This window comes from Brachionichthys hirsutus, chromosome 9 (assembly GCF_040956055.1).
Source record: "Brachionichthys hirsutus isolate HB-005 chromosome 9, CSIRO-AGI_Bhir_v1, whole genome shotgun sequence".
Taxonomy (NCBI): Eukaryota; Metazoa; Chordata; class Actinopteri; order Lophiiformes; family Brachionichthyidae; genus Brachionichthys; species Brachionichthys hirsutus.
This window is the reverse complement of record NC_090905.1, coordinates 14,042,156-14,063,798: the sequence shown is the minus strand read 5'-3', so window position 1 is coordinate 14,063,798 and position 21,643 is coordinate 14,042,156. Positions and strand designations below refer to the sequence as shown.

General features: G+C 46.5%; 1 protein-coding gene across 2 annotated transcripts; it reads right to left on the bottom strand.

Annotated features, from left to right (window-relative positions):
- Positions 1-1,546: 1,546 nt before the first annotated feature.
- On the bottom strand, positions 1,547-21,256 carry LOC137899153 (BMP/retinoic acid-inducible neural-specific protein 3-like). 2 transcript variants are annotated; one of them, XM_068743170.1, is made up of 9 exons: positions 21,223-21,256; positions 19,829-20,057; positions 12,114-12,304; positions 10,350-10,540; positions 7,780-7,885; positions 7,365-7,601; positions 5,495-5,717; positions 2,663-3,005; positions 1,547-2,317 (listed from the first exon to the last, which is right to left on the bottom strand). In XM_068743170.1, exons 1-9 carry the CDS (start codon positions 21,254-21,256, stop codon positions 1,547-1,549), a joined length of 2,325 nt encoding a protein of 774 aa, XP_068599271.1. The 2 variants fall into 2 exon arrangements, with proteins under 2 accessions (XP_068599271.1, XP_068599272.1); XM_068743171.1 differs by lacking the exon at positions 21,223-21,256 and having other exon boundaries at positions 19,829-20,070.
- Between the last annotated feature and the right edge of the window lie 387 nt (positions 21,257-21,643).

The following is a 21,643-nucleotide window of genomic DNA, read 5'->3' as shown; positions in this document are numbered from 1 at the left end:
TCATCCTTGAGTGCAGCTTCATGTTTGTCTGAAGCGTTCCGGAGATTATGATCTGGAAACATGTTGTCTCTCAGCTATCCTCTTCGCAACCCCCCCCAAAACGATTTAAAGGATGAGATTTAGAGAGAATAGTTGTCTATCATCACCTCTGATTGACAGACAATGAAGGGTTAGGGTTCGGTCAGGGTGTCTCTGGGGAAGCTTCATGGAGACGCTGTGAAAAAAACTATTTACGCTCAGATAAGGCTTTACGGCTTGCAAAGAAAGAGCTAAAGTGCTTTTAAACATCACAATTATGGGGATATGCTACCTTTTTACATTGCCTGAGTATGAACACATTCCGAAGGAGGGACTGCAGCCCTAATTTCCATTTGTCTTTGAAAAACACCATCAGTATCCCCAATAACTCTGATCAGACTTTCTTTTGTGTGAATTAAAGTGCTTCAGTGTTTTCCTGCATTGTCATTCTGAAGCGTGATGATTTTAAAAGGGCTCGCTAATGTAGCTGAATGTGCTTATTAGATCAGAAATTTAAAAAAATTCTGCAAACATTCTCAAAACTTTAATATTGTAGTTTTTTAGAAATATTGACAGAGCGGCGTTTAAATATTTTTACGTCACATGTGAACGTAAATATGGCCTTTAAGCATTCAATGAGTCTGTACTCTGCCGTTCCTCACATCCATCCACCATTTTATTTCTTCTTCTGTGCATTGCTGACCTGCCAGTGTGATAAAAAGAGGAATCCTCCGAACACGATGAGGCATCCTCAAGAGTCCACGATTTGGGATATTTGTGCTTCACCTGTACATGTCCCGTACAGGTGAAGGAATTAAGATGTTAAGACACAGAGAACAATGGACGTATTATAGCGGCGTGGGTGCAGCGGCTCGCCGTCTGCTAAATCAGAAGGTCATTGCTTTGATCCCAAGTATCCTAGAGCGAGCTAATGATCACAAGTCCGAGATAAACAGGTAAAAGGTATTCCACGTAAAAACCTGCACCTGATCCACAGTGGCAGGAATAAATGTCCAACAGCTGTGCTCTGTTATAACATAATGTTTTAATATGAATCTATTTACAAAACCATGACTGACACCACTTTGCTCTGGTCTTCGTGGAAAGTGCACTGAAGCAAAGGGAACATATCAAAATCACAAACAAACAGACTGTACCATTTATTTACCATAAAATGTCCATTGGTACTTGCAGTATAAATGACATTAGTACTTACAGTAGAAATGAGCAGGATGATTTTATATAGCGGTATCTGGATTTCTACTGTAGAATTCTTACGTGTTTCGACTTTGTTCTTGTGAAAAGGTTGTGCATGTTCTCGCGGATCCGCCAAATTAAGTCATGATACAGCACTTTGTTTTTGTTTTTTTGCCACGAAACAGAAACGATAACCAAATGAGTACATTCTTTCTTATTTCTCTTTGCAAAATCCACAGAGACCGCAGGCCGTTTGAACCACAAGGTCACAAATCCCACTCCCACGAGCTCTCGGGACCAATTACGGTGCACATCTCCCATCGAGCAGCTGTTAGCTGCACAGCTTGGTGGTCTCGTAATCCATCGCGTTCGGCAGACGTGCGCTAAAGGCCTGTAAGGAGGCGTGAATTCGAACCACCTCGCTGGCGGTCAGTTTGAGCCGGTTCCGCAGGAGACAAGTAAAAAGGTCCAACCGCTGTTGACCTGGAGGGGACAACCGGTTTACTCGATCCCGTATCTCCAAAAGTTGAAGCAACGCAGTGTCTTGGGACCCTTGGGTGTACGGGTAGTCCAGCTGTAGGATCAGGTCACGGATTGCCTCCGGGTCAAAGTGCATGCTGTAGCCAAAGACCTGGATACTGTTGATCTTCATGTAGCCCAGGTTCCGAGCGGGTTCCGTCACTTCTAAAGGCTCGTAATAAAGGCTGTCATTTCCTCCATCCTGAGTCTTTATCCTGCTCCGGAGGTAGATGTGAATGGTTTCAAAGAATGTCTTCCACTTGTTGCCGAGTGTCAGAGTCCAGTTGTAGCACTCGAAGGGCAGGTCCAGCTTCGTGGCCTGCCAGTCGGGGAAGCTATTCTCGCTGGCAGGAATGTACCAACTCTCCGAGTGACTCCCTCCGAAGGGGTTGATGTAGAGCGTCAGGACCGGCTCCAGGGTGCTGTTCTTTGTAAGGCAGACCTGGAGGGATATTCCCAGCAGCATGTGGACCATGTTCGTTTTGTACTTGTTACTCTTCAGGGTCAGCAGCATCCTCTTCCTCCACGACGGGTCGAACCAGTTGTTGAGTCGCATGTCATTGCTGATGAAGATAGCGTGGACCTAAGACGCACAAACAAAAAGAGCTTGAGAAGCTGAATTATTTTCGACTTCTATTTTTCTTTATAGCAGCTCGTTTGTTCAGTTTCATGTTTTGTGCAACAAATGCAACACATTTGAGGTGCAGCTGTTCAATCCTTGGGTCCCGAACCGATGAGACAACACCAAAATCTGATTCTGTTTGTATTCATTACAAAACAGAATATTAAAATGTGACGCAGTAAAATACTCAAACCAAGCAGATACAATCTATGAAGTTTCTCAGTTCATAAAAGGGCAGTTGATAATGCTGACTGCCCCCCCCGGAATGAGCACATCTTCCTTGTAGCAGCACTAGCAGAGCAATACCTCCAGCCTGCGGTCAGCTCTCTGCAGTAGATAGCCCAGCTCCAAATCCTGGAGGTCCGTTTCGAATCCCAGGTAGTTCTCTGTGGAGTCCGCCACCATGGGCCTGCAGGCCCCCTGCGTGAGGGTAAAGCCCAGGTTGCAGCTCCCGCAGCGGGTGTGGTTGTCGGGTGCACATGCTGCACAAGCTGAGCCCTCCCCTACGACGCAGGGCGGCGGCAGCTGGCAGGGGCTGTGCTCGTATCGACAGCTGCAGCTGTGGAGCTCCTCGGAGAATTCGCCGAGCTGGTTGTTCTCCGAGCAATAAAGGAGAGACTGGAAGCGATTCAGCCAGTAGGAGTGAGACCTGCAGGAGGGACAGAATAAAGACAGGGAGGGAGAGGCAGAGGGAGCCGTTGTTGAAAGGCTAATTTAGTATATGCAGCTTCTTTTGAGTTGAAAACGATTGATTCAAAGACAATCATCAAAATGCATCCAGGAAATTCTAATAATAATGAAGCTATTCATTATTATTTCAAGACAGAAGCATCTCAGTTTTATCCTCTCAGTCTTTTTTCAGGCTGTTTAAAGATAAATCCCTTTACAGGACACACGTGCAAAGTGTAAGAGCACGAACACCCGAGCTCGAGAAGGCGGAGAACGTGCGAAACGAAGCGGGGAAAAGTTGCCTTTGATCCGCTTGTGACATAAATATTAGAAGCGCTGCAGCCGGAGGCTAAACTGACTCTCAGACGTAAATCTGATTCCCCACGTGGGCTGCAGTTTGATTCCCGTCTGCGGCGCTTTCTCCACTGTGATCCCTTTATGCCTCTCATCCTCTTTGCTTGCCGGAGAGGAGAAGTGAACAGCAACACACCGCAGGGTTTCCTTTCAAAACATCTTTCTTTTTTTTTTACTTTGATGAGGGTGTATTGTGGTAAACATTATGCTAATCTGCTGGACTATGTTTGCAGCATCCATCTGTATCGCAGCCTGACTGTCTGAGCTCAGAGAATCACTGATGTTAATACAGCCTCCCTCCAACTCTTGTTGTGGGCACAATAGCCTCCTGGACAAAACCTGCACTGATCGCTCCTTGCAAAGTTCTCCGTCTGCAGATAATATTTACGAAAGGTAAAACCCAGGGTAAATGAACAGAAGGGATTTCCTGCAGTAAATATGGTCAATTAAAGCCACACTGGATTCCTGGACGCGAAACCTGATTAAAGTAATGACTTATACGTAGCCCAAAGCACAAATCGAATCACCCAACGTGTTCTCAATCTATTGGCTTTAATCTGCTGCAATATCCCCGTTTCGGTACTTCGGAACCCGGAGGTGGGAATTTGCTCCCCGTCAGTCAGAACCACGCTTGCACAAGTGAGAGCTAAAGCTGATGGGGGGGTGATAAAGGTTTGTCCCGAGCCGCTGCTCGGGGTCGAGGTCACGGCTTTGTGCAGCAGGCGAAGTTCTTCCAATCTAAACTGTGATTATATATATAGATAGTCAACGCAATGTTCGCCGCCCATTGCCTAAAGTACCATCGTGCAACCGTTTGGGATTAATTAGAGGCATGTTTGGACGATAAGAAGCAACTGACACTGCGAATGAAAGTCTTGCTGCTTGTTTTTCATTTGCCAGATTCACGATAGAGCCCCCCCCAAAACAAACAAAAATAAGCAAAGGAAGGAAAAGACAGGAGTCTTGAAATATTACAGCTCCTGGTCAATTCCCTGCCTGATTTAATACCATTTAAACATTTTGAAACTGTAAAGATGAAATGAGTCTGCTCTACCGAGAAGCTTCATTAAACATCTATTAAACATTTAAGAGCCACGTGTTAATTAATTATCGGTTAAAGGTGAAACGGGTGGCACGAAAGTTTCCAATACTTCAAAGCAGAAATAATGGAAATATCATTGAATGGAAATGTGCAAAAACTTTTAGCACAAAGAACTGTTCGGTCTTATCATGAGCCGCCAAATAAAAGCGGCGCCGACTGCCGCTTTGACTCGCTTATCCCCACGTAATTGTCGACCCAGAGGAAAAGTATAGGCCCCGGGAAGCAAAATCAATCGCAGATCCCTCATCTATCGAAAGTGCCTCAAACAGGATGTGAAAGAAAGTGAGTGGGTTTTCCAGCGCTTCCGTTTCTCTCCCAGACAAACACGCTATTCTGTGTCTCTCCACGGACGCTGGAGGTTTGCTGTGAAGACGGAAAATGACAGTAATAACGTAGATAAACGCTGCTTGGGTGAGGGCGATGACGCCGAGTTCTTTGCTTGGCAAGTGGGCGGGAGTATCAGCTGCACAAATCGGTGATTAATGGGTTCTTTGGCGATGTGATGGAGCGAATAAGGCGAGGGTGTGCAGAAGGAACCGGGAGAGTGGGAGAGACTGGACATGGAGCCGAGTGCTCTGTATGGATTCATCTGCCAGTTGAGTCATGTATTTAGCATCGCGGCCATTGCTGCAGAGGCTTGGCCAATCAGGACGCTGTCTGGCTGGAAATGGCTGCTGCCGATCAATCCGATGGGAGTTGAATTTTGTTTTTCACCAGGCTAAAATTTAGAAACTGCCCGCGGGAGAAAATTTCTGTTTGTGAAAGGCAATCCAAAAATAAAGAGCCCATATTTTCTGAATCACCATCTGGTGGACGACGATCTCTGAAGACGCTCGCTAAACCGAAAGCTCAGTGGAGGAGCAGATCTCCTCGTTAAAAGCCTCCTCGTATCACCTCCCATCCAGGCCGACTGGCACCAGCTGAGGGAGAACATCACAGGTGCTCCCAAGAACTGCCGCCGAGCGAGGGGGAAAGAATTCCGTGCCCTGCGTCTTATTATTAGGAGCGCTCACCGTTCCCTCGGCATGTGGACTTGGGGCTGTCGGTAGCATCTTTTACTGAGGCTGAAAAGCTTGAAGATGACTCTCTGAGCTCTCCGGGAGAGGAGCCGCATGCTGTTCTCCAGCTGCTCGTATCGCCACTGGAACACGTTGTCCGAGGACCACAGGTGTTGGATGGTGGACACGTTCAGGAAGTAGCTCTGGGGCAGCCTTGCATAGAACGCCTTGAATTCATCTGCAACACACAAAGGCCGATGGTCAGCATCCAGAGTCTCCGAGGTACCGCGTCCAGCATTACGTATCACCATAGATATTGATAGCCACGCCCTGATTTCTGATTAATTGTCGGACATACCGGACAAGTTTCCCACTTGCAGCCAAATGCTTTGTAAATACTTTATGATTCGACAAGCATCACCTCACTGCTCTATTAAATAGCTGGCCTGCACGCACTGAATTGTGGGACACCATAAAATGCAGATGGCGCACCAGTTGTGTCTTCCTCGGTTGGCAGATCCGGGAGTCCGTTTTAGCGCTTTTCACGAGCGTCGCAGGAGTCGCCAGCCCCCGCGCCTTTGGCGTTGAGAGCTGGGAGTGTGTGTTCTCTATCTGATGTGTTCCGGGGAGAGATTTTTATTTCTATTTAGCTGCTGTGCAGTGACGAATAGTGCGAGAAGACACCATTGTGCAGCTGAGATAAGAGAGTTATTGCTGTGGTTTTTAGAAATATCAGCGGCAAAGGATTTCGACGTTTTACCGTGGAGACAGATCGGCTTCGGGTCACGTGAATCTAAGACTGTTCAGCCTTGGCGGATGTATGTTTTTATTTCAATTTCTATTCGCCATGATCATAAACTTGAATCATCCATTTCCCTGCACATAAAATCAATTAATTCCATTCAGTCTGGATATAAAAGCTGCAAATGAAGTGTGAGTTACGGCGAGTTGTAAAAACAAACATCCTGTTAGGAGTTAAAACTGGATCTCAGATAGATTAGATCGCCTCGGCAGCACCGTTGCAGCTAGCGCTGTCGTCTCACAGCAACAAGGTCATGAGTTTGAGTCCCAGCTGGGCTCCCCTTGGTTTCCTCCCACCGTTAAAACATGCACGTTAGGAACATTAGGTTCGGTTGGCCCATCAGATGTGTAACCTCATAATCTCGTTGTTGAATTAAAAGCCGCTTTCTATAATCACAGGCGAGCAGCAGAGTTGTTTCTCGGAAGGAGTCGCCTCTTGAACCCTCTCTATCATTGGTTAGAACACTTCCTGCCCCCCCCCCCCCCCCCATGCCTGGGATCTGTGACATTCCTGGCTGAAGGACACGCTCATGACGCCGGCGGTCATCGGCATTCCGGGCGTGCAGCCGCCCTCCACTCACACTCGGCTATTAAAACAGAAACTTTGGAAGTAATTGCACTTAGGGATATTTCAGCCGAACCAGAAGAGTGTAAAAATGCATCTGCTTTGATTTCACCTGAGCAATAATCACCGAGGCAGCGTGACCGAGCGCTGCGGTAATAACCAAACATTATGGTTGGCTCTTCCTCTCAAACGCTTTCCCTGGTGATGTAAAAAGCCAGACTCAATATAAATGGCTTTTATAGCTGATTAATCTGCTCCAGACATATTGTAAACTACCTGAGCCAAACGCTGTGGAGTGTTTTTTTTTCAATCCTGCCTCCTTGTTAATTTGCTTTACGTAGTTACTGCACCAGAACCAGCTATTATAGCTCAGCCTGCCAATCACAGAAGAGGGAGGAATGTTTAATCCCAACAGATTCATCGGATAAAGCTTCCTCACTCCTCACATGGATTTATGAGGTCCGATTACTTTGATGAAGACGAGGCATGCGCTGGGAACCGAGTGTGAGGCTGTGCTACCTGATTCCTCAAACTCCTTATAGAGGATCCCCCATGTCTCCGTGATCCTCCCCAGGCTCTCCTCCATAGCTTGGATATCCATATAAGGGCAGTTGCATTCCGGGAACCTGGCGTCACAGTCGCACCAGCAGTCGTTGTCCTTGCAGCCGAATTCGCCCTCCCCGTTACAGGCGATGTAGCTGAGAGCAGCGTGGACAAAGCTTTCTCTCAAGTAGTCTGGAAGGATCAGCTGCAAGCCTTTAAAAGAAGCCTGGCTTTAGTGTCGTCATTAAACGGCGGATAGTAAAAGCGCAGTGGCGATATCACGGCCAGTGAGCTGATGACTGGTATAACCCATAAAGCGATATATTCGTGTGCAGCATCTGCCCGGCGCATCGGTTATAAATGCAAAAGGTAATTAGAAAAGAAGGCCAACCTTGCAGTTGGACTTTATTTTCAGGGCTCTGAACCAGCACAGAGCTGACAGAGTCAAGGTTGTCATAGTTACTGCATCCAAGAGGACCTGTGCGAGTCTCCGTCACCTGGGTAACAACAAATACAAAAACATTGATTGTTACTTCAGCGTTAGAACAAGTGTGTTTTCTATTTCTATACATAATATACAGGTTTAAGGTGTGCACGTTTAAATTACATATGATTATAGAGGCAGGAAACACAGATGAGTCCATGAATTGCTCCAAGAGGACTTCGCTGCAATATTTGTATCTTTCCTGCAAGTACGCTAAAACGTTTTTTTTTTTTGGGCCGGTCACTGATTGAAGACGTTTCGATTGACCTTCGCCACAAAGCATCTCCCGCACAACATCCCTTTTTAACTTCATTTGCAAGTGGAGATCGAATTTCACCGCTTTCCTATTTCCTCCCGGACACGCGCACGCACACACACACACACACACACACACACACACACACACCAAACAGGAGCATGTAACCCATTCTCATTTTTCTCCCTTTGCGGTTGCGGGACACCGTATTTTGCTGGTGGATTTGTCTCGGTCAGGCTTGTCGGAGGACAGTTGAGGTAAATTGACAGACGGATGAGGCGAGACAATGAGGGTCAGTCGATCAGTAACACAATCATATCCGGATGAAAGGCTCGGGAACTCATACGAGGCCGGCGCTGCTGGGAAGTGAAACCGCAGCGTGGGCTTCTGTAATGAAAAGGCCTAATGGAGAAGAAAGGGTTCCGCGAGTGTGTGAATAAATACCCCTCTGTGGACGGGAAAAGGAAAATGATGACAATCCAAGTGCAATTCTCCGGCTATAACATTTATATAACATTATAAATCCCTTGGTTCCCTCATGAGGGATTTTAATCCTGAGGAAATGAGATAGAATCCCAGCTTTCACGGCATGAGAATATTGAATCCGTGTAAGGAATTATTTGATTGGCCATACGATAAGCCATATGAGAAAGCACCGACTGATGAGCACAGCATTCAATTTCCGCTCCGCACAGCAGCTGCTCTTCACTGTCGCCGCATCCTGGAATATTACACGTGCTTAATAGGACATTATTGACCACCTGTATCTTGGCAGACGTCTTCATGAGGGAATGAGGCGGATGCTTCTCGGCGCTTTCCTGCTCTAGATCTTCCTCATCTTATTTTACGGTGGAAACTTTTAGTCCAGATATTTCCGGTATTCGAGCAGGAAAGTGATGCGAATGATCCTGATCGGGTCAACATGCGGCGTATGAACAACAAGCATTGGTGCACAAGTCATTGCATTGGAGCTAAATCAGAAACCATAAGATTTGAGTTTCCAAAGTGATTTCTCTGTTTAATACATTGAAGATCTGCTTTCAGCAGCGACCTGAAGGCTGAAGAACTGAGCATGTCACCAGGAGGTTGCCGGCTTTAATCTCCTGATCAGCAGAACAAATCTCTTTGGGGGGGCATGGAGGGCTCGGCCGTTTTCTCATTACCACCGCTGATGTGCCCTCGAGCAAGACCTCTAACCTCCGCTGTTCCAGGGAAGCTGCTTTAGCGGCTAACAGATCTGACTGATTGTGTGAAGCCGTGTGGTTCTGATAAGGATGTTCCTTCAGAGAGATTCTGACTTCTGACGGAATTTCACCGAGTGAAAGTACAGAGGTAGAAAAGTCCCCGTCTTCACAATCACTTTCGAGTGATTGTCTGATCTTTGATCACAGCTTGACGGACAGCTGTTCAGCGGAAACGGGTTTCCCTGCAGCTGTCTAACAGGAGCGATGAAATGGAACCACACTCAGTGCTTATGGGCTTCAAAACTAAAATGACAAGCTCAAAAAGACTGAAAAGTGGAAGCAGAGAGGCTGGTGAATTAGGCTTCAGTCAGTCGGGGGTTAAAAAAAATAATGCTACAAGTTATCCCAGATACTCTACGACCGGCGGTCGGATCCCAGGCCGCTCCGTGGATAGGACTTCCCTCTTTACAACAGTACTCGTTTGTTCTTTCCACTTTGCATGTAGACCGCAGGGTACCTGCTCTCGCTCGCTGCTCTATTTCAAAGGGTATGCACAGGAGTGCTTAGTTGCTTCTCCCTGCTGTGGGGGCCAACGCCCCGAGTAGAGGACGCAGGAACAAGCAGGAATCTGCAGCTCCTCCGACTTGCATTCTCCCAGCGATGGAGGCGAGCACCTCCTGCTTCCGCCTCCTACCTTTCAGTTACACTCCAACGTTTGGAGGGTGAAAGAGTCTTCCTCTCTGTAGATGCAGAAACAAAGACTCGTTCCCAAGAAAGCCAGACGCAGAGAGGAATCTGCCTCTGCACCTCTAATGTGCCCACCTTTGGTGCAAAAGACTACCCCACCCTCCCTGAACACAATGCAGTCAGAGGATTGAGCTTTGATGAAACCGAGGGTTCCGGTGGAACTCGTCTGGGGGGAAAGCCGTTTTCTGACAGCACGGGGTAAATGACTCCTCAAACCTTTGGTCGAGCTCGTGTTTATTAGCGTACTAATGAAAATGCAACCCGGAGACTAGAGGAAGGAGGATTTTTACCTTGATGGCGGTGGAGGCAATCTGGATGTGGTGCAGCTTGCGTAGCGTGCTCTCCCTGTCGATGAAGTAGGAGGCGGCCAGCTGGTGCAGAGCTTCCAGAGACACAGTGGAGGAGTTGCTGGAGTAATCGCTCACCTCTGCCTTCTTACTCAGCTTCCTCTTGTCCACAAATATCGTTAAGGCTTCTTCTCCTGCACAGAGCCAGAAGGTCTTATTGGCAATTGCCGACAGCAATACAAAGAGCGACGGGGTTCGGACATCACTCTGGAAGTACAGTCTCTCTTGTGAATCATGGATGACTGCGTAACCTTTGCCAGCAGAGAGGTGTCGGCGCATCTCCTTTTGTGTACAAAATCATTCAAAAAGCCTCTTTGGCTGAACATTCGATGAGGCGACCGGGACAGAGTTCATGACATTTTGATTACCAGGTCTGGTTTTCCCAGTTTTGACAACATTGCTTGGTAATTTCGACAATTTTGAAGAACTCAATAAATAGAGAATGAGTGGAGAGTTCGCCACCTGTGCCAGAGATTTACCGGCAGTGATACAAAAACAACTTCAACAAAAAAAAGGACGACTTAAATGTGTTGGTACAGTAAAGCGGAGGAACAGGCTGAACTTCTCCACAAGGTCACCATCTTCATACCGCAAACGTTGAACGGCGTCATAGCTCTGAAGCGAGGATTTGCCTCTTTCGACATTGTGCTTCCTTGAAACTTTCATCATACATCTTTATTGCATGAGCATTATTTTTCTAATTCCAGTTAGAAAACGCTCCAGCCTCTGAGGCCAAGAGAGGCTTGACCACGATTAAGAGAGGCCACGGCCGCCACGCTTCGTCGTCGGCGATCGCAGCAGCCGGCGGGGAAGCGTGCTCGAGTGTCACCGCGATATTTCTCACTGTAATGCACCGTTAATGCTTCAGGGCCATTTTTCTGCCCCCCCACCCGCCTCCCCGCCCGCTGCTGAAGGGCACCATCTTCATATGACAATCTATGTATTCATTTCATTAAGTCCATATGTTTCCGAACACGGAGGCAATCCATTCAGAGCCGGGCCGGCATGTCTCTGGAAGCGGTCCAACACAAACTCCTCATTCTCCTCTCTTCATACCGCTAAGTGCTGGCCGCGGTCCAGAGAGGATGCATCAGATCAGGCAGCTCGTCGGGCAGCTATGCAGCCGCCTCCAAGCTACCGGGCAGGTGGAAAGTAATTGACAAGTGTTGCTCTGTAAAACCGAATCCGCATTGCGAGACTCCCCCGAGCCTCTCTGCCTTCTTCAATTAGTTTATCATCTTCTTCATTCCTCACTCAGAGGGCAACTAATGCTCGCCACACCACAGAAGAAACAACCGCGATGCACCAGGAGAAGGGCGCGGCGGGTGGGCAGCTCGCAGGCTGTTATATGTATTCATACATCTTGGAGAGCGTTTTGCGCTGGCGGTGCCGTTATGAGACACAAGTAGCGCCATCGCTAGTTTTCCTGCATTTCTCAATCTCTCCGCTGAATCCGATGGATTTTCATTCACTTAGCGCTTTTATTGTTCAAGAAGTAGGAGCAGGAAAGCTGTGGAAAGTGCTCCTCTTTTCCCCGAGTAGCAACGCAGCTCAAGGGAACAGGGCCGAGAACAAAACGCAGCTCTCCTAGTCCTCCTTATGTTCAAGCTGAATGCTAACAGGCTTATCAGCTCTATGATGGACGCTATGCTCACCAGCTGGTCGCTCAAACAAAGGCTGACGAGTGTCACTGTTGAAGGTGTTTACCTCCCAGTGTGGCTGACAACAGGAAGTGAGTCCCATACTTCCTGATGAGGTTGTCAGCAATCATCTGGGTGGTGGGTCTCCGGCCCAGGAGTCGAATGTTCCTGATGAACTCTGGGGTCAGAGGCATCGGAGACGCCAAGAAATCTCTCCTCTCCACCGCCAAGTTGTTGACTTTCCATCGCCCGAACTCCCTGGAAGAGATCACGAGAGCGACGATAGAACAGAGCTCATAGCAATTAACATTTCATTTTAAAAAAACAGCAGTACTATAAGCAGGAAATATGCCTAAAGCGGGTTTTGCAACATGGATAAATGCCGTTTGATTCGTGACATCATTGCAACACTGACTGAAAAGTTCAAGCAAAGAGGACGCCTCCGAGAAGACAAAGGAAGGAGCATCCATTGAAATCACTGCCGTCACCTGGGACACTGGCCCCCGCTCGCCCCGCACGGCTGACGGATGCTGCATTTAACAGCCGCCATCATTTTAAAGGAGCAAAGTGCAAGGAGGTTGGAGGAAAAGTCCCATTGCTCAAATCTCAATGCGTTCAGTAATGAACGGGAAACAAAGTGGCTGAAAGAAAGGGAAAAAAAAGAGTGATAAAAATGTTGCTACAAGACCGTTTCGCTTTGACAGCTAATAATTCTAGCGTCAAACGCGAGAACGCGACGAGAACGAGTCCCAGCAGCAGGATGCTGGAGTTTCCATTAAATATATTTCTGTTGAGGTAATGTTTTTTATTCCTCCCGATCCCACGTACCCATCATGAGGAGGAAATAAACAGATCTGTAAGTGAAAGGCAGCGTAAAAAAGCTGAGCCAGGGCAAAACTCCAACAAGCCAAAGCATATGAATCTGAAATCGACCGACAACCACCTGGCCTTGTGCAGCATCTCGTGCAGAACGTTTGCCAGCAGTGCAGCTCTTTGACCTCGTAGTGAATTTGGCAGCGCTCTGACAAACAAAAAGTTACTCCACCATAAAAAAGTTGAAGGTGTTTAGTCAAATATTTCCATGTGAAGCGTCCTTCAGATGCTCTCGTCTATTCCTAAAGCAGCAGATCTGCCCTCAAAGAGCATGCTATGAATTGACTTTAGACTTCTGTGTGTTCAGTTTGGCAAAAAGAAAGTGCAAATTTTCGGCTCAGAATAATGTGCATGGCTCGTGCCTCATTTGAATACCTCTGCAAAGTCAAACAAGTCATCCGAGAAGCGGGGGAGCCAAGTCTGCATTTGAGATTCTGGAAGAATAACGGAGACGCCGCGATCATGAAAGCGGCCCTTTCCTCACTTCTTTGAACGATTCCGACAACCAATCCGGATGACAAAAGTTAATTGGCGCCCTCTGACGCCACTCTCCAGCCAGGATGAGTGAGGTGGCGGAAAATAGCCAATTTTAGTTTTTAGCTGAGAAAATAATGTCTGCAGAGATCTGAGAGGGCAGAAGTAATCACTGAAGGCGTGGAATGAGAGATTAAACTAAAATCAGTGGGTACCTGCAGAACAAGGCGGGACCAAGCTCAAGCACATCCTCACACCACGACGCCCTGCTGCATCTCATTGCCTCCGTGCGGTACCGGCTGCTCTGACTGACAGCCGCTGCCAGCCGATGCTCAATGTTGGCTCGTCGACAGCCAACATCCAAATTAGTGTTACACATTTGTGCAGCTCACTTTGATAATTAATACACAGCAGGACGGAATAATGAAGCGATAGGAGTACGTAACAAAGGCAGCCGCTCAGCCAGCGGATCTACCGAGCTGGAAATAAGCGGCTTGGTAATCGTGGTTGTCATGGTAGCGTTTTATAGCGTCTGCTGATTGGCCCTCAAGTACAGGTCGACGTGCGTCTAGCGGTAACTGCAGATGGTCGAAGCTCTCTCATCAGGGGCGGGTGATTAAACGCTCAGCATCTCCGGCAGGAATAAACTGACACGCAGACAGCAGAGGTCTGAGACCAAACTGCTGACTGGACGGCGCCGCCTCTTGAGCTGCAGCCATGCTGGTCAAATCTAGTTTATTTTATAGGTCTGCAGAAACCGGATTGATTTTGGAACGAGGGACTCTTTGGGACACACTCAGAGTCTGGAGGGATGTAAAAACGACAAATCAGAGGAAACCATGGATGTGTGTGATAAATCTGATGGCACCGGACAAAGAGGCTTCCGGTAGAGCTGCCAGCGCTAGTCGTGACAAACTGCAATGCCCAGCTGTTTAGAACAGCCCCTCCCAAAGTGAGATTCAGATGAAAGTGTTTTTTCTTGCCCCGGGCAGGTGAGGCTAAAGTCGGCGTCCAAACAAATTTGGAAAAAGAACCGACGGGCCAACTTCCTTCGATCGAGGCGGCGCAGAGATCGGAAATGTAACATCAAGGTTTGACTTTACAGGGAAGAGGAGAATCTGAATCTGAAGCTCATTTACATTTCATTTCCATCTTCAGAGCAAAGGCGGAAGAGAAAGTCCTCAATGTGTTCAGAAAATGGAAAATTGAACACCTGTAATTGGACGACCGAGGAAGCATTTGACAGGATTGTGACACAGAATCTACATAAATAGACTTTGTGCTTTCTTTCAATTTCATACATCAACTAGCAGGCAGGGGCGGATCTAAGAATCCTCTGCATCTGGGGCCCATTGGAAACTCATTTCACGCACATGTTGAGAGCAAAATGAAATATCTCAGAAAAGAGGAGATCATTTCAAAGCACCCATGCGTCTCACTTCACACCTTCTTTTCTGAATTCAGTCTGGCCAAGACCCAAAAGAAAAGGTCTTGACCTCCAAGAATGGAAAATAGACTCGGGAGGTTAAATTCGGTTTTCTCACATACATTATGCAACACGTGTTTTGACCTCTCTCTTTTACTATATTTTTTCCCCCTCCAGAATAAAATGTGCATCAGCTTGTTTTAAGTCACTTCAGTTATTAACCAACTATATGCTTCATTTTTATTATGTTTTAGAGAGAAGCGGTTTAATAACCTTTCATGAGGCGTAAAGAACAAATAAACCCTCTGGATGGGTTTTTTTGCCAAATAAAATTTCACCTGGAGAAAATACATCAGAGGAGCAAAGGGGTGCATCTGCTGCTTCACCAACTATGAAAGGCAGACTTGTTTTATTTAAAACTTAAATAATATGGAGAATTAACTAAAGAGACAGCCCTCCTAGAGAGAAATAACCTATTTCAGCATAACTAGGAAGAATTAAATATGTACTTAAAAAGGAAGACTTTGAAGGTGAGAATTCTGCTTGATGTTTAAAAGCAGTACAACTCGGCTGTGTGAGATTTCATTTAGCGAACGCTTTGCCTCCGCCGTAAATCTGCATGCATTAAGCGTCGTTTCTGGATCTGCCGACAGATATCTCTCCGTAATTACAACAGATCAGCTGTGATTACTTTGAGATTTCTCCAGGCGGCTGGAGGAGCGTGACAGTTTTCGCAGTCCGCGTGGCGACGTCACCAATTTGCCTCCGGAATCACACTCAGGAGGAGGAAAGAGGAAAACTGATCCTCACGCCGAAACTTTTTATTCCCACTCTACAACCCGATGCTTGGCCGAAATCAAAACGAACATGGACATGTAGACGTAAAGACATGATTAATCATCGAAAATATGTTGTGGGTTTTTTTAATTGCTGGAATTTTTTGTTACGTCTCATCTAAGATTATTAAATCTGACTGCTGTAATCTGGAAGGGAGTTGAACAACCTTGCCTGCTGCTGACGGATGGAGGGAGCGTGGCCTTTTGAGAGGGAATATATCACTTTAAACTAGAATTAATGAGGAACGTTCTGACGCCCAGATGTTTGAATGATGCAAGATGGGAATGTTTCATTCCCATTCCATAACCACAGGATGCTGATTTAAAAAAACATCAAGCACTGCATGCCACGTGTGAAGCATGCGTAATGATGCTAAATGGATATATGGTACCTGCTGACCTTTTTGCCGACACTGCAGTATACAAACAAAGCCTGTGACTAACCCCCCCCTCCCCCCTCCTCTGATGCACCGCGGGGCTATTAATCTTTGCCTTATTTCATGCCGTACAAATAAATGACCTCTTCAAATGGGACGCTGTGTGTCTCTCGAGTTCCAGAGCGCTGGTTCTCCAGACGCTCCGTGGAAAGAAAGGGATGCACAAGGAAGGCAGTTCCTTCCATCATCGTTGGCCGAGCCCCAAATAAAGACCCTGAACATTCAGCTCGAGTGTAGCAAGTTTCCCGAAACATGAAACCGCTTTGGAGTCGCGCTCCAGTCGCCCTCCTCGCTTCAGAAGAACAATCGTTTCTTACACACATAATTTCTGGATTCATGTAACTGATGATACTCAAATGGGGATTTAAAATGTGATACCTGTAATTACATAGCGCTGTTCCTACTTTTGCCTAATTAGTCATTCCAAATCCCGATCCCACCCCTGCGCGTCTCATATTTCTGCCTCCCCCCGCTGGCGTTCAGCCGAATGCCAAGCAGTTTCATTACATTTAATCAGCCTAGTGAATTTCCCATAGTCAAATACCATTTATTATCCCATAAAATAATCACACGCATTCTCCAAATGCAATATGCTGCAAAGGCGTTAACACTGCTGCCCCCCCCCCCCCCCCCCACCGGGAATATGGCAGCTTTCCCCTGGCAGCGTTCCCTTCCAATGCAAACACAATGTGGGCTTTCCTCCTTCGCCACCTGTCTTCAGCCGCGGCTGAAAACACACTCACCCATCCACAAACGACAAAGGATGAGGCGGGACATTGAGCGGCTCGTCTTCACAGAGACGCCGTTCAAACCCTGCATGGTCATCCTTTCTTCTGCATCAAAAAAAAGAACTTAGTGGAAATCCGGAAAACAAATTCCATCACTTTCCATTCCCCTGATTTGAAGGGATGCACCTCCCTCTCAAACACGGACTGCCAAACTTGATCCTTTTATAAACACAACCTGAGGATTCATCTGTCCTATGAGAAACGGCTGCTGATTTAGCTTAGTGTGTTTAAACATTTTCCATCTCCACAAGAATGTGCAAGATTAGTAAGATCAAGAGTCTGTACGTTTATTTGTTGAACTGTCTGAATGCTCGCATGCTAGCATAATCAATCACAGGGATGCTCAGGTGTGAAGAGGCTCTTCTTCTACGAAGGCGTGCGTTTCTGTTTGTCGAATTAAAAACCTTCACACGCCGCTCTGGAAAATAAAGAACTCTAAGATCAGCGTTTCTTTGTTTAAATGGCTTATGTGTTTGTAATTTACTCGTCCTTAAACCAACGGGGTGTCCTTCACTTTAACGATCAAATAATTACTACAGTCAATGATTTTTTTTTTGACATCTGCGTCGTCACCACTTCAGCAGCCGAGCTCTCAGCAGGGATGATTGCCTGAATGCACGTCCAGAATTTATTGAAATGATGCTTAGAAACAAGAAAACATTTCTAAAGCTGTTAAGGCTCGAAACAAATAGAGGCAAGTGATAATTTGCTCATCCTTTTCTTAATATATTTGCTTTATTATCATCCCTCCTTTAGATTCCAAACATTTAAATGCAGGTTTAATCTCTGAGGATCCTTGTAAATTAGTTTAGCAGCGATAGAACACAAAATAAACTGATCAAGCAGCTGGATGTTTTCCAAAGTCAACGTTGCAAAAACAAATATTCCACATAATCTGCTACTTAGCGCGCCTGCTAACGATGCAGTTGCCAATTTATTGAGAAAGTCACAGGATAATATCCAAGCTAATTTACATCCGTTTTCTTTGGATTCCTTCAAATCAGTCTGGACTGAATCCAAGCGGATTCCAATCGAGGACGATTTACAGGATATTTACACTGTGGGTTTGTTTTTGTTTGTATTTTCCTTTGAATATCAGGATTATTAATCAATGCCACGACGTGGTAATCTAGAGAGCCTCAAACGCAGCCTTGCAGCTGACAGAAGCGCCTCGCGGGAGACGGTGATAATGCAGAGTAATAAGCACTAAGAGCTCACTAATCACTTGGCCACATGATAAGACTATTAATCTCGCCACCCATTCAGGTCGGCTCCAGAGGATCGCCGCCTTTTGCCAGAGAACGGGCTATTAAAACGCTCCGATGCAGCAACGGCTCGCCACGGCGATAAAGCCTCGAGCGCCGATCCACGGATGTCTGGAAGGCCGTCCTGTCTGATTCCAGGAAGCTGGACAACATCCCCCTAAATGACGAAGGCTATGATTCACGACACATTCCCTCTCTGATTTGGTGTCATGCCCACGCCTCGCACCGTGCTGCTGTCATGACAAATCACTTTTCCAGCACTAATCAACATATTCCGGACTACCTGATCGGGCGGCTCCCTCAGGGCTTTGGAAGGAGACAGAATGTGATATGCGGCCAGACGACGGCCTGCATGAATTACATCCCCGGCTGTTCGTATGGTGACGCGAGACCTCCTCTGAGTGGGAACACGGGATATAATGCAGCCTGGCCCACGAACATTCATGCAGCACGTATCACCTGCTATGTGCACATGCACAGGACGTGCTATTTGGGCTGCATGTTCTCTTCTATGCCTAACGGGGAACAGCTCGGAATGGTGCAGCGGTATATGCTCAGATTGCCTCGTCACAGCCGCGTTAAAGCAGCCATGGAATGACCTCACATCCCAGTAGATGCACGTTCGGGCAGGACATATGAAGCTCACCCCTCTTATTATCGTGAGCAACGTGACTGCTTCGTTGCACCCATAGGATTACGTCCCGTATTAATGGAACGTGCATTCTCTCTCTCCCTCTCTCTCCCACCAGCTGAGGAGGAATCTTGAGCTCGTGCAATCGCTTCCTCGGGCCGACATGTTGTAAACATGCAGACAACGGAAGCAACGCTCGCGCTGTAGTTGATTCATTATTCTAGTGGCTGTGACTAACAGCTGTAATGGCATCGCAGCATCAGGGCAATTTTTCAAAGTTACAAAGTGTAATTCATAGTTTTGGTATACTCAGCGCATCGGTCATGCCTGCAGAAAGATTCTTGACATTTATAAGTTAAGAGTTCTGCAGCAGGAAAAGAGAACGAATGCAGCTCCTTTATGAAGGTGAGACCAGGGAGTTGCTAAGCTAGCAAACATTTTCCATCATTACCTGCTACAAAGCAGAATTCATGCAGGAGCTACAAGAAGGGTGGCTCTGCTAACTGCATTTGAACTGGAGCTCTGGAGGGTTAAACCGTGCTACGCCGGCCTGGTTTCACCATTTCCACATTTCACGCTAAGCTAATTCCACAGGCGCAAAACTGTTTAAACAAATTCCCATTTATTTGCACGATTCGACATTTTCTGAACGTTCAATTGTTTTTTGGTTGTACAAACAAGAGCGACTCTCAGATTTGCTAATATTACCAATCTCTACTCAAACATGAATCGTGTGCCGGACACTGACGTTTGACAATTTAAAAAAATCAACAGCCTAACTTTGCTTCCTCTAAATTACCTGCAAGCAGATTCCTGATCGCTTTTGCTCGCAGGCTGCCTCAGAGGGCAAAAAACGGTGACATTGAGGGGTTGCATTAATAAAAATCTGCAAACACATGAACGCAGTCGCATTATGAACGCGGCATATATTTACACACGGATGATCTTTCAAAGGACAATCCTGCAGAATGTTTGCGTTGGCCTCAGGCGGATTTGTCATGCATAAAATAGATGCGATGGATTTAGCGGTAATGTATGCAGTCTCACTTCACCTGTATATCTTATATCTGGTGGAGAAGCCCTGCCGGTTCTTCTCCACAAAGTCGACGTACTCTGGAGAGTGGTGGAAAGGCCCTTTATCAGACAGGAGCCAGTCCAGGGGGCCCCCAGGCTTGTCATTGGGGAGGCTGGATGTTGCTGCCGCTGCTATTACTGCACACCGTAAACACACCCAGCAGTGAAGGCTGAGGCCGACAACGCCCCATAGAGCCATCAGAGATGGAAGGAGCGAGGGATGGATGAGGGTGACGATGGCGAGGGCGGGGAGAGGGGGAGGGGGGTGTTCAGCAGCTCGTCATTAGCTGGCTCCTCCACTGGGATGACCGGGGGACCTGCATCACCTCAACTCCCCCGGAATTCCTGAAAAAGAGCAGAAATATGCAAATGAGGATAAACAGAAACGCCCACGTCAAGACTTACAGACAGGAACGGACAAGGAAACCTTAGAAGCTCCCTTCAGAGAGAAACATGCATCGAGTAGTTTATGCTTTCAGTTAAATGAATCTGACACAATAAAAGCAGCAATTTCAGTGCATAAACGATGCTAGAAGTTTAACCCGCCTGCTCTCCGTAAATATTACCAACGCATTTTATCCTTGAGCTCAATCTGCCTACAAAGCCTGCCTTCTGGAGCAGACGCTCCATTTAAGATGTGAAGATGGAGACACATCTGGTCTGGAGGAGAGGAACATCCATCTTTAGGATTGAAACAGGAAGTGAAGGAACAACGAGAGGAGAATCATGGAGCCCTTTGAACCGTTTGATCTTCACTACGGTGGAAACAAAGCCACTAAATGAACCGAGCTGCTGCAGAACATTAGAGATACAGTCATAGGTGTTTAATTATATGTAATTTATGCTGGACTACATCCTTCAGGCTGCTTTTAACCAAGACTATAATATAAATATTAAAATGAGCACAATCTGCAGCAGGAAACGACAGAGGCTCTCGTGTAAAAGTAAAACATCACGATTAGTCTTTTGGCACCAAATGTTGATAATATGAACTTTGAATTTAGCACTTTTATAGCAGAGTATTTGTATTTGCTATTTATTAAACCAGAGAGCGTTTTACACTTAAAATAAAACAGCTTGGGGTCAAATCGACTCCAAGGATAACAGGAGGGTAAAAAACAGAAAATATTTTCATTGCACCAAATGGTTCATTTCAAAATAATGTGTCAGCGTTTCTAGATTCATCTCTGAAACTATGGATTATAATTATATTATAATTAGTGATGCTGCAGCGTGTAAAAACTCTCGTTATGATTCATCTAATCCGGGACGGCTGCAGCCCGGACACACAATCGCTCTCACAAATAGCACAGCAGATGAGTGGGACTCAATCCGTACAAATTACTGCATTAGAGTCTAATGATGAGATGCGATATTTGTGCTCCAGCCCTTAAGAGATCAAGCATGACGGACAATCGTTTTCAAAAATGCACAATGAGCTGCAAAAATAAATGAAATGCTGCTCAGTAATACATTTCGGTTTCTCTTCTCTCCCAGGAAAGGGTTGGTGATGTCATTTCGACGGATCGCGGTGTGCCGTGATGCAACATGTCGCCCATTCCTGTTAAAACAAAGTTTTGGATTTCCAAATTTAAAAAATGGAAAACTTTTACAGAACGTGTCCTCCCTTTTTGTTTGTGTGTTTGCACATCTTCAAATCCCCAAAGCCTCTAATTTTCGATTTCATCCCTCTCCTCGTACTGAACCGGATCTATTAAGGATTGTGGGATGAAGGATGAAGGATGAAGGAAGGGGATGCTCGCTCGGTAACCTTTTCCAGTCGGCTCGGTTAC

Coding starts and splice junctions, on each gene's coding strand:
- LOC137899153 (XM_068743170.1), bottom strand. CDS start 21,256: ATGCTTGATCTCTTAAGGGCTGGAGCACAAATAT. Junction 7,602..7,779: donor AAATAAAGTCCAACTGCAAG/GTTGGCCTTCTT, acceptor CTTCTTTTAAAG/GCTTGCAGCTGATCCTTCCA. Junction 5,718..7,364: donor TAAGGAGTTTGAGGAATCAG/GTAGCACAGCCT, acceptor TGTGTGTTGCAG/ATGAATTCAAGGCGTTCTAT.